Here is a 17,142-nt window from a genome sequence, read left to right as displayed (position 1 = left end):
GAGGGATGGGCCTGGGTAGGATGCTCTGTCGGAGAGTCGGTGCAGACTAAATGGGCCGAATGGCCTCTTCCTGCATTGAAAGGATTCTATGATCACCAAGACTTTCTCTGTTCCGAACCGCTCTTCATAAACCTGTTGGAGTGTGAACACTTGCTGATTACCCAATTGTCCTGACCCAGTAATTCTGAAACTACTTGTAGCACTCTGAGTGCCATCCCTGCCGAGGGTAGGTAACTCGGGCAGATATCAAAATGGGCACTTTTGGGTTTTGTACGGCCAAAATACTGTCCTTTATCAAGTGGGACATCGAGGGTATTCGGTTTGTTTATACAATTCATGTGCAACTTTGTCTTCTATTTATTGTCTAATTATTAATTTAAACTGCATTTAGAAAGCTTTCATTTTCCTTTTAAATATAGATGTTTGGAGAGTTGCATTAATTTTGTATAATTACTCTGTGGGTTCTGCTCTGGCTTTGTAAGTGCAGCTGCAAAGGTAAAATACAAGAGTTCCTCTCTAATTTGAATACTTTCATTCTTCAGAATTATTCCTCTGCCACCACTGCAACAGATCAAACATTCGGATGCGCCTTAACAGGATCTCCTTGCAAGGTTGAATGGTCATTGCTCACCCTGAAAACAGTGTTTAGTTGGTCCCATTACTCTGCATTTTCAGATTCACCACACCACTGATGTACTTTCATTTCTTGTAGTGTTCGTGCTTCTTGCATAATCCATGCTAATTTCCATCTGAAAGATGATTTATCACAATGTTTTTCACATTCAACTGCTTCCTGATATAATATTTTTAATGCCTAATTTGCTGCAGTGTGTTTGGGTTCCTGTATTGAAGCTGTGGAGCTCCACTGCTTTTTTTTTTGCTCTTACTAATTTGACAGCTCATTCTGCAGCATAGTTCACATGGTATTCCCATTTCTCTTAAAGGCTAACACTTTTATATTTTCCCTCATTTCCCAGTGCAGTTCCTCAATGCTATTTTGCAGTGATTTCCCGTGAGTGTTTGAAGGGACTTGCTTATGATCTTGGACTAAATCTTACCAAAAATAAAATGGCAGTGTTGTTTCCGGCGAGAAAACTGGCGTGTTTCTCTCCGGAGAAACAGGTTGGTTTCCACTCCAGATCTTACAAAACAAATAAAATCAAGAGGGGCGTGCTTTAAACTCGTCGGCAAACCCCGGCTGCACAGAGATCGGGGCGCCATCTTTAAAGGGTGTCCTGTTTATAAACCAGCCCTCCTCCTTTGCACCACGGAGGCTCAGCAGCCCCCTTCCTTCCCTGATCGTAGTGATCCCCCCCTCCCCACGCCTCACAGCGCCAGGGACCCAGGTTCAGTTCCCAGCTTTTGGGTCACTGTCTATGTGGAGTGTGCATGTTCTCCCCGTGTCTGTGTGATTTCCTCCGGGTGCTCCGGTTTCTCCCGCAGTCCAAAGATGTGTGGGTTAGGGAGATTGGCCATGCTAAATTGCCCCTTAGTGTCAGGGGGGCTAGCTAGGATAAATGCATGGGGTTATGGGGATAGGGCCTTGGAGATTGTGGTCGGTGCAGATTCAATGGGCCGAATGGCCTCCCCCTGCACTGTAGGATTCTACGATTCTATAATATCTGATGTGGGGCAGGTTAATAATATTTAAATATATTCAAATGAATGTAAAGCTGGGCGTGAACCTGACGATGTCACTGGCAAGGGGCGAGGAAGATCCGAAATTGCCTTCTCGCCAGCAGGAACTGAGACTTCTGGATCTTGAGGCCCTGCCAGCTTTTGCACGGATGGCAAACATGGGCTCAAGATTACCCCACTTGTTTGTGATGTGCCATCTATTGCTTACTGTTGTTTCAGTTGGAACTCTGCAAGTTCCTTAAATTCTCAGGAATGCAATGAAGGTCATTTATCTGTAAAAGTGAATGGAATCGCATTGTCCAAACAACACAAAAATTTGTATTTGTGTAGCACCTTTAATGTAATAAACCATCTCAAGGTGCTTTCTCGGACAAAATTTGACACCAAACCGCATTAGACAATGCTGGGGTGGATGGCCTAAAGCTTGGCTAAAGAGGTGGCTTTTAAAGAACATTTTGAATGAGGAAAGAGCGATGGAGATGTTGAGGATGGGAATTCAAGAACTTGGGGCCAAAGCAGCTGAAGGCACAGCTGCTAATGATGGAGGGATTCAAATTGGGTAATTTGATAAGTGGGGATGTTTCAGAGCATTGTAGGGTTGGGAGGAGATTACACAGATAGGGAGGAGTGAGGCCATGGAGTGATTTGAACGCAAAGATGAGAACTCCAGAATCAAGGTGTTGCTTGACATTAGAAAGACAGTTCTTTCAGCTCAATCTCAATATCTTTGGTGTCTATCTGTACTGTTTAATATTGGTTTGAGCGAGAGCAGTCAGTACATATGGCCATTCTGTAAGAATTGTGTGTTGGTACTAAAACTGACACACTACATCTGTGAAGGACATTAAGGAGCAATTCAGTTAGATTGCATTTTAGCCCCCCCCCTCAATTTATGGGAAAGAAATGGGGAATGAAGCGTCTCCATTTTGTCTTCCTTCAGTTTTTACCAATTTCCCATTTGATGCTACTGCTTCTAATGCCAGATGAGTCTCCTGATATTTTAGCTCAGCAACTATGATGGAACAACTATGATGTATACCCAAGTCAGGGTGGTGTGAGACTTAGAGAGGGGTACGTGAAAAGGATGGCATCCCAAAGCATCTGCTGCCCATGTCTTTTGACATGTCATGTCTTGTGTACTCTGCCCAAGGCAGGTCCTTGGCTCAGTGTCTCTGAGTGCTTCATCCTGAGCTGTTTGCTTGGCAGTTTATGTCAGTGGTGGTTTTCCATTGCTATTCCACCAGGGCTGACGGATTGGAGAGGAAACCCTGGAGACTAACTGCAGCGCATCCTGTTGATAGCCCACATGGCAGTGGTGAAACAAGTGCATGTTTAGGATAGTGGTTGTCATGCCTATCAAATGTACTGCTTTGACATGAATGGTGTTAAGGGCCCTAAATGTTGTTTCAGTGTACACTCTCCCTGGCAAATGGGAGATTATGCCCACAATCCTAAATTGCCTCTTGTAGGTGATGGAGTTAGTTTGGGGGGTTGGGAGGTGAGCCAACTGCTGCAGAATATCTGGTTTCTGACTTGCTCTAATGCCACTGGATTTCTGAGCAGGTTCAGCAGAGTTTCTGTTCAATAGTAATGGATGTTGCTGGTAGGAGATTCAACAATGATAATTCCATTGAATGTCACGATCTGGTGGATAGACATTCTCTTGTTGGAGATGACACTTGGTTGATACAAATGTTACTTGCTGCTTAATCAGTCTATGCCTTTGGATGTTGTCCAAGTCTTGTGTGTGCCAGCAAGGACTCTTTCATTATCTGAGGAGTTGCAAATGGAGCTGAACCCTCATCAGTGTTCAGCCCCATTTCTGACTTTATGATGGAGGACAGGTCACTGATGAAGTAGCCAGACCAGGAATATTGCCCTGTGGAACCCCTGCAGGCCTCGGGCTGAGATGATTAGTTCCAATATCACAGACAAGATCCATTGTGCTAGGTGTGACTCCAGTCAGTGGAGAGACTTCCCCCTAATTCTTATTGACTTCGATTTTATTTAGAGCCCATTACCACCAAAGTTGCTCAAATGCTGCCTTAATGCCAAGGTCAATGACTCTCACTTCACTTGTGTCCATGTTTGGTCCAAGGCTACGATGATGTCCAGAACCAGGTGGAATCGAACTGGATATTGGTGAGCAGGTGCTGCTTGCTGGCACTGGCAATGGTCCCTTCCCTCACTTGGCTAATGATTGGGTGTAAGAAGATTTGGTGGTAGTTTGCCATGTTGGATTTGTCGTCCTCTTTTTGGCCAGCATGAACCTGAACAATGTCCAATGTTATTGGTTAAGTGTCAATGTTATAGCTGTGCTGAAAATGTTTGACTAATGCATGTACTGCATTTTAAAGAATAATGTAGATACTTTTTTGCGTGTGGGATGGTGAATTTCAAATGCTATTTGAGTTGCCGAGGCTACTTGAAGTGCTGAACGACTGGCATATTAATTAATCCAAGAATATGATGGCGAAAGTTGAACTGATTTTAAGAGGATTAAGGGGGCCTGTTTAATAAATAATTACATTTCATCAATTTGTGCTTTGTGACTGCTGCAGCAGCTTGCAAGCTGGTGCTTTGTTAGCGACAGTCTGTTAAATTTAGTTTAGAACAACCTTCTTGTAAAAAAAAATGGTTGCACTTGATCCCTGTATATTGAACAGTTTTATCGAGTGAATGAAGCAGACATATTTTAAAATGCCTGTAACAAGTGCTCTCCTTGGCATTTTGAAAGTGCATTGTAATGAAGAGGATTTTTAATGTGACTAATTTAAGTGCGTATGTGTTTGTGTCGAGATAGACTGGTATTAGTGACACGTCTATTATTAATAAACTGAAGATAAAGCAGATGATGTCACTGTGTGTAACACACCAGTGATTTTTCTAACATTACTCTTGTTTGGCCAAAAAACAAATTTCCGTACTAATGATTTGTGACTTGGTGTGATGTGGTCAGCTGACGTTTGCTTTTTGTGGCTCCTGGTGGTGGAAGAACCCAAAACTAGTCCCCCCTCCCCAAGAGGGATTTAGTCCGTTCCTTTCAGAGAGGTTCACTTTGGCTCCCTGTCAGCACCAGGATGCTGGCAGAGATTTTGTCATGGTTACAATAGAGTCTGGTAACAAGCGGCAGCCATGAAAGCCCAACGGGAAAGACTCCGAATTCCAGGCTTGACCTTGGAGTAAGTATTCCTCTGTTAAATAAATGATTTGGAATGATTTTACGGTTGATATTCCTGAGGCTGCGTGCTGACATTTCCTCTCTTTTCACTCTGAGGTTTCAGGGAGGCACGTTTTGTATGTACATACTGCAGCTATGAATAATTGCTGTATTTGCTTTACGCCACGGCTCTGCAGGCTTGTATGACAGGCAGTCGCATAATCAGCACATCAGAATCAAGAGGAAAAGAAACCTTGTTTGGAGGGGTGTGGGGTGTGGGAAATAAGTCTTGCCAGCATATGGTAAATTAATGCATCTTCATGCCACGATCAAATAGAATGCTACTGTCGATCCTGCAGTTATTTGCTAATATAAAATGCAGTGTCAATCAAACACTGTCTCGGTCGCTCACAAGTAGCAGACCATGAATGATGCATAGCAAAAATTTGAAATTAAGAGACGGGATAACCATAGAATAACGTCAATACGCCTGTAACACAAATGCTTAAAGTTAGATGTTATAATTTGTTATTTATTGCCATGGGAGTAAGTGTATGGTTAATTAAGTGATTTATGTTCATAACGCAGATCAATTCAATGTTATAGAATTGAACTGCTATTGCCCACATTACCTGTGTACAAATGATTTTTTAAAAAATTGTTTACAATTAATTAAGATCCCCCCCCACCCCCCCCCCACCCCCACCCCCAACACCCCCCCAAGGCCATACATGGCAAACAAAAATATAAATAACAACTTCCTTCTCGATTCTTGCTCTTCCTGCTTTAAAAGCCAGCAGCTGCAAAGTGTACTTTGGTTGATGTGCCCTTGGATTGATTTTGTTATTAACCCCTGGGGAAGCAGTGCCCTATTTAGACTGGCTAAAATGAGAACTCAGCACATAAGGGAGAACCATCTTCTAACTCTATATGGCGCAGCATGCCAGTCTACTGACACCCTGTGTCATCAGAGCTGTCTACTTAACATCCTGACTGTAAATTTCCATTTGAACATGAATTTCATCAGGTAAAGGACATCTTTTTTCAATCAGTAGAATGCTCGGCACGTGTCCTGGGTCCCGGATTCAATTCTTATCATTAATTGATGTTTAAGTCAGATATCTGTTAAGGATGTGGGCCATCTTTTGAAGATGAATATGGGTCAAGGAGGGTCGGGTGGGATGATCCCATTTCCCAATGAAGTATGCCTGCTGTTAGCCAGCATTCAATTATATCACTCCAGTGTCCATTGAGGCCTCAAAATCTGCAGTGTTTCCATCTGCAATCCAAGAAATGGTAAACTTGTGGCAAGATTGTCGAAAAGACCAGAAAGTTGTTAAATTCAGCTATCTTAAGAAGTTTTAAATTGCACAATGTAGAATCATAGAAACCCTACAGTGCAGAAGGACGCCATCGAGTCTGCACCAACAACAATCAATCCCACCCAGGCCCTATCCCTGTAACCCCATATATTTACCCCGCTAATCCAGCTAACATATGCATCCCGAGACGCTAAGGGGCAATTTAACATGGCCAATACACCTGACCCACACATCTTTGGACTGTGGGAGGAAACCAGAGCACCCGGAGGAAACCCACGCAGACACGGGGAGAATGTGCAGACTCCACACGGACAGTGACCCAAACTGGGAATCAAACCCGGGTCCCTGGAGCTGTGAGTCAGCAGTGCTAACCACTGTGCCATCATTATTCTTAGTACTTGATTCTTTGGTATATTTGCACAGCGATTATGTTTATATTTTAATTTTTTAACTGCTTGCTCCGTGTGAGGCAAGCATTGCACAGACACATCTTGAGCCATACATCTGCAGCTAAACTAGTTTGCAGCATAATTTGAAGGCAATTCAACATTTTATTTGGAATTGCCTCCAAAGCAGTTACTTGTATTTGCATTCCCTATTCATTTAGCATATGTTTGATCAGGGCATTAGTAATATTGCTGAAAGAGAGACATGTTGCTGAAGTTTTTAGTCGTGCACGCATCAGGACAAATACAAGAATACCAAATTTCAAACTGATCACAGTTTATACTACAGGAATAAAGTTGCTTTCTCCATGACAATGCTTCAGCCAATTAGAGTCAGCTTGTCAACCAATCAGCCCCCTTTTCTTCTATAGGATGAACGTTTCAAGTTTGGATGACTCTTTGTCAGAGTTCCGATGAAGGGTCATCCTGACTTGAAACGTTGGCTCTGTTCTCTCTCCACAGATGCTGTCAGCCCTGCAGAGATGTTCCAGTATTTTCTGGTTTTGTTTCAGATTCCAGCATCCGCAGTAATTTGCTTTTATCTTTATACTTATATAAATTTAATATGTTCTTGCATTCTAATTCTCTCTCTTCAGCTCTGCATGTTTTCTTGCTATTTTTTGTTGGGTGCGTGTCCAGATGTAACTTATTCCTCACTATTTGCCTTTAGTGCAATGCAGTTTGCCAATAAATACATTAAAGCATCCTGGGATGGGTTGTCGTCTTTTCAGAGAATGTCTCACTTCCACTTGATCCATGGACCGATTGGATTGGGACCTTGGTCCCAATTGGAAACCATTGTGGACATGAACGAGTGTCTTCCCATGTCATTGTATAAGACTGTAGTTACCCACCACATCATTTTTGGATGTATTTTGCACCATTTAAATGACATGAACAAGTGTTCTTGATCTAAACCCACATGGTTAGTACATGCAAGTCTATCAAAATCTGGAATATTACCTGTTGACTAAGCATCCATGGCTCTCTGGGCTACAAAATTTTAAATATTGACAACTCGTTGAGATGTTGGTCTGAAATGGCTGCCCCTCCAACCTGAAACAATAGAAGTGAATGCGGCCCGCAGGGACCTAAACCCGGCCCTCAGGGGAAGCGAACCCAGCCCGCAAGGGAAGTGAAGCCGGTCGGTCCACAGGGAACTGAACCCAATTGACTCCTGGCACTTCAGCCAGGGGCAAGGTCTTTCGGCATCTCCAGTCCTCTCTCAATCTTGTATATTTTACTGAGATCACTGGCAGGATTTTCTGGCCACGTGTGCCCCAAGACCGGAAATTCCCGCCCAAGGTCAACAGACCTTTAAATGGTCTATCAAATTTTCTGTCCCACCTGATACAATGTCCACAGCAGATGGGACAGGAAAATTCCACTCCACTTTTCATTTCTTTAAACTCCAGAGACTAACGGGCCCATTCTGCTTAATCTCTCCTCATGCGTCGCCCTCTTACCTGTAATCATTATGTCAATTAAATTGTAAGCCAACAGGTTGAGGGAAATACACAGGCTGTGGGGCTAGAGTTACAGCACATACAGGGGGGGGGGGGGGTCTCTTCTCCTCCTTCTCCCACCAACAACCCCTCCCCCCTCCCACCCCACTCACTGACACTCCATCTGACACTCAAACCAGTTATCATCATATGCTCCTGTTTATAATTAGAATTCTAAATGTCTAACATGTTGAATCTTCACTGTAACATGACCTGATGACAGTAGCAGCCAGTAACTTTCACAAGAAGGGTAGAAATTTCTTCTGAGAGTTCTGGCGCTAACCAGTGAATATTAATGATGAATTACTGTGGGTCCCAACTGCAGAGAATCTGTATTTATTGTGAAAATCACCAGTATAATAGCTCGCTTGGCTCTGCACTGTTTGTTTTTACAGCAATGCTAATTTGCCCCTTTGTTTTAACCTCAGCCACGCTCTTCAAATTTGCATATATATTAGTGTATGGGTTTTAAGTCCCTATTAAGATGGTTATTTGGTACTTCAATTTAATTATGCATAATAATCTTCATAGCACTAGAGAACAGTACTAATTCAGCCACTGATTTACTGAATAAGTTAAATTCTGTTCTTAAATGGACGTTTTGCAGGACCGCATTCTGCAATTCTGTACGTTTAGAGTGGGTTATAAGGGACGATGCAGTAAATTCAATCAGCAACGTACATCAATATCACCACTTCTAATGCATAATTGGAGGGCGGCACGGTGGTTAGCACTGCTGCCTCACAGCGCCAGGGACCCAGGTTCAATTCCCGGCTTGGGTCATTGTCTGTGTGGAGTCTGCACGTTCTCCCCACTTCGGGGTGGGTTTCCTCTGGGTGCTCCGGTTTCCTTCCACAGTCCAAAGATCTGCCGGTTAGGTTGATTGGCCATGCTAAATTGACTCTCGTGTCAGGGGATTAGCGGAATAAATATGTGGGGTTATGGGGATAGGGTCTCTGCGGGATTGTGGTCAGGTGCAGACTCGATGGGCCGAATGGCCTCCTCCTGCACTGTAGAGATTCTATTCTATGATACAAGATGTTTCAAGGTGCTGAAAATGGAGAGGTGGGGGGGAGCATATAATTAATTGCATAGAGAAGGGTGGCATCTCTGAAGATTGGACAGTTTTTGAAAACAGCAAAGAATCACAAAAAGATGAAAAAAGAGGGGAGAGTATATGAGAAAGCTAGGGAGAAATATAAAGACAGACAATCCCAGTTTCTATTTAACACAGAGTTAACAAAGGGACTATTGCTCCTATAGAACTTTTAAAGCCAGTACATAGAAGGTCCTACAAGAAAAGACGCAGTCCTGGACTTAATCTAGGGATCGCGATGACCTAGTGGGTATTATCGCTCGTCTATTAATCCAGAAACTCAGCTAATGTCCTAGGGATCCGGGTTCGAATCCTGTCATGGCAGATGGTGGAATTTGAACTCTACAAAATAAATCTGGAATTAAGAATCTACTGATGATCAGAAAAACCCATCTGGTTCACTAATGGCCTTTCGGGAAGGAAATCTGCCATCCTTACCTGGTCTGGCCTACATGTGACTCCAGAGCCACAGCAATGTGGTTGACTCTCAACTGCCCTCTGAACAAGGGCAACAAGAGATGGGCAATAAATGCTGGACAACCAGCAATGCCCATGTCCCACAAATGAATTTTTAAAAATTAGGTAACAAAGTCAGGCAAGCGGTTGAAGTATCAGTAGGGGAGCATTTTGCAGACAGCAATTATAACTTTGTTAGATTCAAGATTGTATTGGAAAAGGACAAGGATGGGCTAGAAAACAAAGTTCTGAACTGGGGGAAAGCCAATTTTAATAAGATCAAATTTGATTTGGCCAGAGTTGACTGGGAGCAGAGACTTTTAGGTAAATCTATGACAGAACAGTGGGGCACATTCAAGAAGGAAAATGGAAGATTACAGGGCCAACATGTTCCAAAAAAGACAATGGATTTGTTGGTCCCAGCCAATGAACCCTGAATATTGAGGAATATACAGCATTGGATAAATAGAAAAAGGGAGGCTTACGCAGACATTGAGAGCTCGAAACAGCAGAAGCCCTAGAGGATTATAGAATGTAAAGAAGGAATTTATAAAGGAAATTTAGGAGAACAAAAAGGGAACATGAAAGGATACTGGCAGGTAAAATAAAGAAAAATTCTAAATTGTTTTAAAAGGATAACTAGGAAAAGAGTAGGGCCCATTAAGGACCACAATGGCAGGACTCTGGGAAGCACTGAGAATCAGAGGGGACCTTGGTATGCATGTACACCGGTCCCGTAATGCAGGAAAGGTGGATAAAGTGTTTGAGAAGGCTTATGGTATACCTGCTGATGCATCGAGTTTAAGAGCAGAAGGGTATATGCTGGAATTATATAAAATGTTGGTCAGGCCACAGTTTAAAATTTTGTGTGCAGTTCTGGAATCCGCATTATAGGCAGGATGTGATAGCACTGGCAAGGGTGGAGATGAGATTTACAAGGATGGCCTGGAGAGTTTTAATTACGAAGAGAGATTAGATAATCTGGGTTTTTTTTATTCATGGGACATGGTCATCACTGGCTGGCCAGCATTTATTGCCCATTCATAGTTACCCTTGTTCAGAGGGCAGTTGAGAGTCAACCGCATTGCTGTGGCTCTGGTGTCACAGTCACAGGTAAGGACGGCAGATTCCCTTCCCTAAAGGACATCAGTAAACCTGATGGATTTTTCTGACCATTGGCAATGGCTTCATGGTCATCAGTAGATTCTCAATTCCAGATATTTTTTAATTGAATTCAAATTCCAACACCTGCCGTGGCAGGATTCAAGCCCGGGTCCCCAGAATATTAGCTGAGTTTCTGGATTAATAGTCCAGCGACTATTTATTTTTAATTGGAGCAGAGACTGAGGAGGGACATGTTTGAGAGGGATAGAATAATGGGGTGCACAGAGCTCACCTGATGAAGGAGCAATGCTCCAAAAGCTCGTGATTCCAAATAAACCTGTTGGACTTTAACCTGGTGTTGTGAGACTTCTTATTGTGTCCACCCCAGTCCCACCCCAGTCCAACGCCAGCATCTCCACATCATGTGCACAGATAGAGTAGACAGGAAGTAACTTTTCCCCTCGGTGGAGGGATCAGTGATTAGGGAGCTTGGATTTAAGATGAGGGGCAGGAGGTTTCAAGGGGATGTGAGGAAAAACGTTTTCACCCAAAGAGCAGAACTCTCTGCTTGAAAGAGTGTTGGAGGCAGAGCCCCTCATTAACATTTAAGAAGTATATACTTGTGCACTTGTGATCCAAGGCAGACAAGGCTATGTCCAAGTGCTGGAAAATGTGATTAGGACAGTTAGGTGGTTTGGCTTTGATGGGCACAGTCTTTTCCTGTATACATCTATGACCCTGTAACTCTAGAAAGTGAGTCTTAGGAATGAATTAATGGTAAATAGGGGGATGACCTTGTGAATTGGTCTTCACTATGGAGGGTACAAGTAACATCCCAGAAATAGCTGTAAATCAGGAAATGGAATGGAGGGAGGAACTCAGGAAAATTACAGTCACCAAAGCAGCGGCACTGAGTAAATTGTTGGAGCTGCAGGTTGACAAGTCCCTGGGTCCACATGGATTTCATCCTAAAGTCTTTAAAAAAAAAAGTGACGAGTGAATTAGTTGGTTTTAATTTTCCAAAATTCCCTAGGTTTAGGGAAGGTTCCATTTACATTGGAAAATAGTGAATGGTAACTCCTTTAGTCAAAATGGGAGCCTGAAAGCAGGAAACTGTGTTAACTTAATATTTGTTATTGGAAGCTATTATTAAAGATGTTATAGCAGAGCACTTAGAAAAATTCAAGATAATCAGGCAAGTTTTGTGAAAGGGAAATCACATTTAATCAATTTATTGGAGTTCTTTGAAGAAATAATGAGTCCTGTGGATAAAGGAGAACTGGTGGATGTACTGTACTCAGATTTCCAGAGGCATTGATAAAGTACCAAATAAAAGGTCATTGCAGAAAATAAAAGCTCATAGTGCAGGGGATACATTGGCATGGATAGAAGATTGACTAGCTAACAGGAAACAGAGTAGGCATAAATGGATCTTTTTCTGGTTGGCAGGATTTAAGAAGTGGTGTGCCACCGGCATCAGTGCTGAGGGGCTGTTTAAAAATTAAGGGTTACCATTTAAGGCAGATATGAGGAGAAATATTTTCTGAGGGTAATGAGTCTTTGGACACTCATCGTCAAAAGGACTGTATGACTCTATAAAAGGCAATGGAAGCAGAGTCTTTGAATATCTTTAAGGTAAAGGTAGATAGATTCCCAATAAGTAAGGGGGTAAAAGGTTATCGAGGATGGTTGGGAATGTGGAGTTTGAGGTTATAAGCAGATTAGCCCTGATCTTTTTGAATGACGGAGAAGGCTCAAGGGGCTGAGATGCCTACTCCTATTCCTAATTTGCATGTTCATAGAGAAACTGCTGAGTCACACAGAATTAGATGTTGCGTAGTGGACATGAGCCATGAGGTGGTGAATGTGGTGATTTTAATCTTCAAGACAAGCATATTACCTCTCTACACTTTGGTATTGACAATGCCGGTGGAAGCAGGTTAGGGAGTGTCTTATGGAAAGCACAGAGGAGATGCCTTTGCTTCGAAGTTCCTGAAATGGTAGGAGAATCGGACTGAGGAGAGTCAGATGCAACTGTGCTTCTTAACATGACTGAGTCAGCTCTTTCGATAAATTACTTCACCGGTCATGTACGTGCTGTGCTCAGATTTGAAGTTCTGGGCTTGACGGAGCAAAGGTGGGGTCATGGTGGGAAACAGCCTTGAGGGTGCATCATTTCATGAGAAATAGAGTTCTGAATATAGATGAGGGAATATTTAGTCGCTCAGCCATGGAAAAGGCATGTTGATGGGTGTAAGCTCAAAAAGAAGACTCTGTGACCTGGAGTGGATTAGTTACGGAGCAAGGGGAGAATGTTTTCCCTGAAAGTTTTAGTAGAGGGTGAGGAGGTTGAACATATGAGAGGATGAAATGGTTCGAGAGGTGGTATCAGTGACCAAGATCACACAAATACCACAAGAGGCGTTAAGATGGGATGGTGGTGGATGACTTTGGCTGTAGGTATAGGTGAACATAGGATGAGCAGTAGACCATTCAGCCCCTTGAACCATTGAATTGAATTGTGGCTGATCTACACTTCAACTCAATTTATTTAGCTCTATATCTCTTGATTAACTTACCCCCTTTATTTATTTTTAGGGTAAAATTGAGAACGTCAAATGCGGTCATTATATAAGATTCCATTTTTATTTAGTGAAGTTTTGAGATGAAGTTATACAATTCTCTATACTTTTCTAAGACACTTGCCATTGGCCTAGCTGATGTAGTCTTTTTCAGACAGCACAAGATAAATCTTAAAGATTTGTTAATATTTGAACCAAGTGCAACTTCCACCCACAAGAAGTAAGTGAAATATTTGAAGAAGGTGCCCGTGAGAAATATGTTCAGCAGCAGCCTTATGTTTTAGGAAAAAAAATCAGCTGAAATATTTACATGGCCCTTAAATGTCTTCAAAGAAGGAGACACTGGGATAACATTTCCAATCTTAACTGTCAACAGCACATCCTGACAAATTTATAAGACTTAATGGCTGAATTCCGGCAGGAAATATATTTTTAAGTGTTTATCAATTGCTGCAGCTTTTTACGTTCTTCATCTATTCACTGTGGCATGATATAAAGAACAGCCAGTTTTCTGATTAGATGTGACATTTTAACTTTCAGCCTGACACCACGAAGCTTGAGCCCTACTCCCACAAGTCCTTGCAGTCCATGTAGTCCACTACATGCTTTTCACTTTTGGAGGTAAGGGTATGATATTGTTTCGGCCTGCCTAGGGAACGTTCAATTGAAAATAATGTTTGTGTGTGCATCGAGGAAGGACATCCAGTTTTTAAGGTTGTGTCCAGTTTCCATTTTGTTGTCATTTTCAGTGGTGTTGATAATATTCCTTAATTCTGTGCAATTGTATTTTTGTCACATTTTTCATTGGACAGGGTTTTTTTTTTTTGCTTAATATTTATTAGTCACAAGTAAGGCTTACATTAACACTGCAATGAAGTTACTGTGAAATTCCTGTAGTCGCCACACACCGGCGCCTGTTCGGGTCAATGCACCTAACCAGCATGTCTTTCAGACAGTGGGAGGAAACCCACGCAGACACGGGGAGAGCGTGCAAACTCCACACAGACAGTGGCCCAAGCTGGAAATCGAACCCGGGCCCCTGGTGCTGTGAAGCAGCAGTGCTAACCACTGTGCCACCATGCTGCCTTATGTGCCACCGTGCATCCAATTCTGTGTATTTTCATTCACCACGCTTTCAGTTGTCTCATTTTTTTTTAATGTTTCCATTCATAACCAACTGGTATTCTCCGATTTACCACCTGAACTGTGCTTTTTGTGACACACTGAGCAACTTGTGACCGTGGGGAGAATGGTAACTTGACTCGCCTGGTGGAGAGCCGAAGGGGTCTGATCATCATCCTGTTTTACAGCCCTTCCGATTTTAAGAAAGAAAGAACAATATAGCACAGGAGCAGGGCCTTCGGCCCACCAAGCCTGCGCCGATTCCTATTCCTTATTTAGACCCACTACTTAATGGCCCATACATGGTTCCTATCCCTCTGTTTGCCTCCAGTTCATGGGTCTATCAATACATGCCTTGAACATTTTTAACGTGCCTCCTTCCATCACCTCCACTAGCAGTGCATTCCAGGCACCCACCACCCTCTGTGTGAAAAACTTTCCCCTTCTCACCTTGAACCTGTACTCTCTTGTAGTTGACCTTTCCACCTGGGCAAAAAGCCTCTGACTATCCTTCCTATCTATGTCTCTTATGAAAGGATATTATTAAACTAGAAAGAGTGCAGAAAAGATTTACTAGGGTGCTACCGGGACTTGATGGTTTGAATTATAAGGAGAGGCTGGATAGACTGGGACTTTTTTCCTCGGAGCATAGGAAGCTTAGGGGTGATCTTATACAGGTCTATAAAATAAAGAGGTGCACAGATAAGGTCAGTAGTCAACATCTTTTCCCAAAGATAGAGGAGTCTAAAACTAGAGGGCATAGGTATAAAGTGAGAGGGGAGAGATACAAAAGAGTCCAGAGGGGCAATTTTTAAATACAGGTGGCGCTGTGTGTCTGGAACAAGCTGCCAAAGGTGGTAGTAGAGGTGGATGCAATCTTGTCTTTTAAAAAGCATTTGCATGGGTAAATTGGTATAGAGGGATATGGGCCAAACACAGGCAATTGGGACTAGCTTAGTGGTTTAAAAAAAAAGGGCGGCATGGCCAAGTTGGGCCAAAGGGCCTGTTTCCATGCTGCAAACCTCTATAACTCTAAGTTTGTAGACCTCTATCAGGTTGACCTTCAGCCTCTGTCTTTCCAGTGAAAACAATCCGAATTTCTCCAACCTCTCATATCTAAAACCCTCCAGACCAGGCAACATCCTGGTAAACCTTCTTTGAACCCTTGCGTCCCTCCGGTAGTTTGACAACCAGAACTGCTCACAACATTCCAAATGCGGCCTAACTAAAGTTTACTTTCCAATTTGTTAAAAAAAATAAGTCCAGATTTGGGCAGTGTATTAAACAAGAGTCTGATCCAATCACGTTATTTTCCCATTGCGTGGGTTAGGGTAAAATTACTCCCTCTGAGTATCCAGCAGGACGTAACAAGAATAAATATTTGTGAGGAATTATTAAAGTTCCTCACGGCTGTCTGATATTTTATAGAGTCATAGAGGTTTACAGCATGGAAACAGGCCCTTCAGCCCAACTTGTCCATGCCGCCCTTTTTTTAAAAAACCCCAAAACTAATCCCAATTACCCGCATTTGGCCCATTTCCCTCTATACCCATCGTACCCATGTAACTATCTAAATGCTTTTTAAAAATAAAATTGTACCCGCCTCTACTACTACCTCTGGCAGCTTGTTCCAGACACTCGCCACCCTCTGTGTGAAAAAATTGCCCCTCTGGACACTTTTGTATCTCTCCCCTCTCACCTTAAACCTATGCCCTCTAGTTTTAGACTCCCCTATCTTTGGGAAAAGATATTGACTATCTACCTTGTCTATGCCCCTCATTATTTTATAGACCTCTATAAGGTCACCCCTCAGCCTCCTATGCTCCAGAGAAAAAAGCCCCAGTCTATTCAGCCTCTCCTTATAACTCAATCCATCAAGTCCCGGTAGCATCCTAGTAAATCTTTTCTGCACTCTTTCTAGTTTAATAATATCCTTTCTATAATAGGGTGACCAGAATTGCACACAGTATTCCAAGTGGGGCCTTACCAATGTCTTGTACAACTTCAACAAGACGTCCCAACTCCTGTATTCAATTTTCTGACCGATGAAACCAAGCATGCTGAATGCCTCCTTCACCACTCTGTCCACCTGTGACTCCACTTTCAAGGAGTTATGAACCTGTACTCCTAGATCTCTTTGTTCTGTAACTCTCCCCAACGCCCTACCATTAACTGAGTAAGTCCTTCCCTGGTTCAATCTACCAAAATGCATTACCTCGCATTTGTCCAAATTAAACTCCATCTGCCATTCGTCAGTCCACTGGCCCAATTGATCAAGATTGATCAATTGAAAAATGATAATTAATGGATGAATTGAAGCTTAGCTCCATGGAAAATGATTCCTTTAGGTTACCTCAATGACAAATAGTTGATTAACAGTAAACCTGCACCATCCATGCAGCTCAGAACTATGGCAGTTGTCGAGCACCTGTGCTGGGTCAAAAAGTGATGTGGCTTGCAGAGGTGATGAATAATTTAGCTTTACCTACATGTTTGCGCTGCACTTTTGATGACTTCTACTGGTGCTTCTTTCATTTTACATTTTTAATTAATTTCTTTTGCTTGCTGTCTTTTGCTTCTGGGCTTGCTCTTGTTTTGTGTGGGGTGCAGTTCCATCGGGTTGATTGCCGTCCGGTAAGATGATTACAAAATGATCAGAGGATTAGATAGGGTGGACAGTGAGAGCTTTATTCCTCGGATGGTGATGGCTA

The 17,142-nt window shown here is 42.7% G+C and overlaps 1 protein-coding gene across 15 annotated transcripts in view; it reads left to right on the top strand.

The window, feature by feature from the left end:
- Window positions 1–17,142, top strand: part of LOC144495111 (microtubule-associated serine/threonine-protein kinase 4-like) — a 462,554-nt gene that overhangs the window by 240,851 nt on the left and 204,561 nt on the right. For 8 of the 15 annotated variants that reach the window (XM_078215011.1, XM_078215009.1, XM_078215010.1 and 5 more), the window contains one exon: window positions 13,850–13,930. The exons of the other annotated variants lie outside the window; for them this stretch is intronic. In XM_078215011.1, the coding sequence (XP_078071137.1) occupies window positions 13,850–13,930 (81 nt within the window). The remainder of the gene's footprint in view (window positions 1–13,849; window positions 13,931–17,142) is intronic. 15 annotated transcript variants of the gene reach the window in all.

Source organism: Mustelus asterias, chromosome 6 (assembly GCF_964213995.1).
Source record: "Mustelus asterias chromosome 6, sMusAst1.hap1.1, whole genome shotgun sequence".
Taxonomy (NCBI): domain Eukaryota; kingdom Metazoa; phylum Chordata; class Chondrichthyes; order Carcharhiniformes; family Triakidae; genus Mustelus; species Mustelus asterias.
Note: the sequence above shows the minus strand (reverse complement) of the source record. Positions and strands in the feature narration are given on the sequence as shown.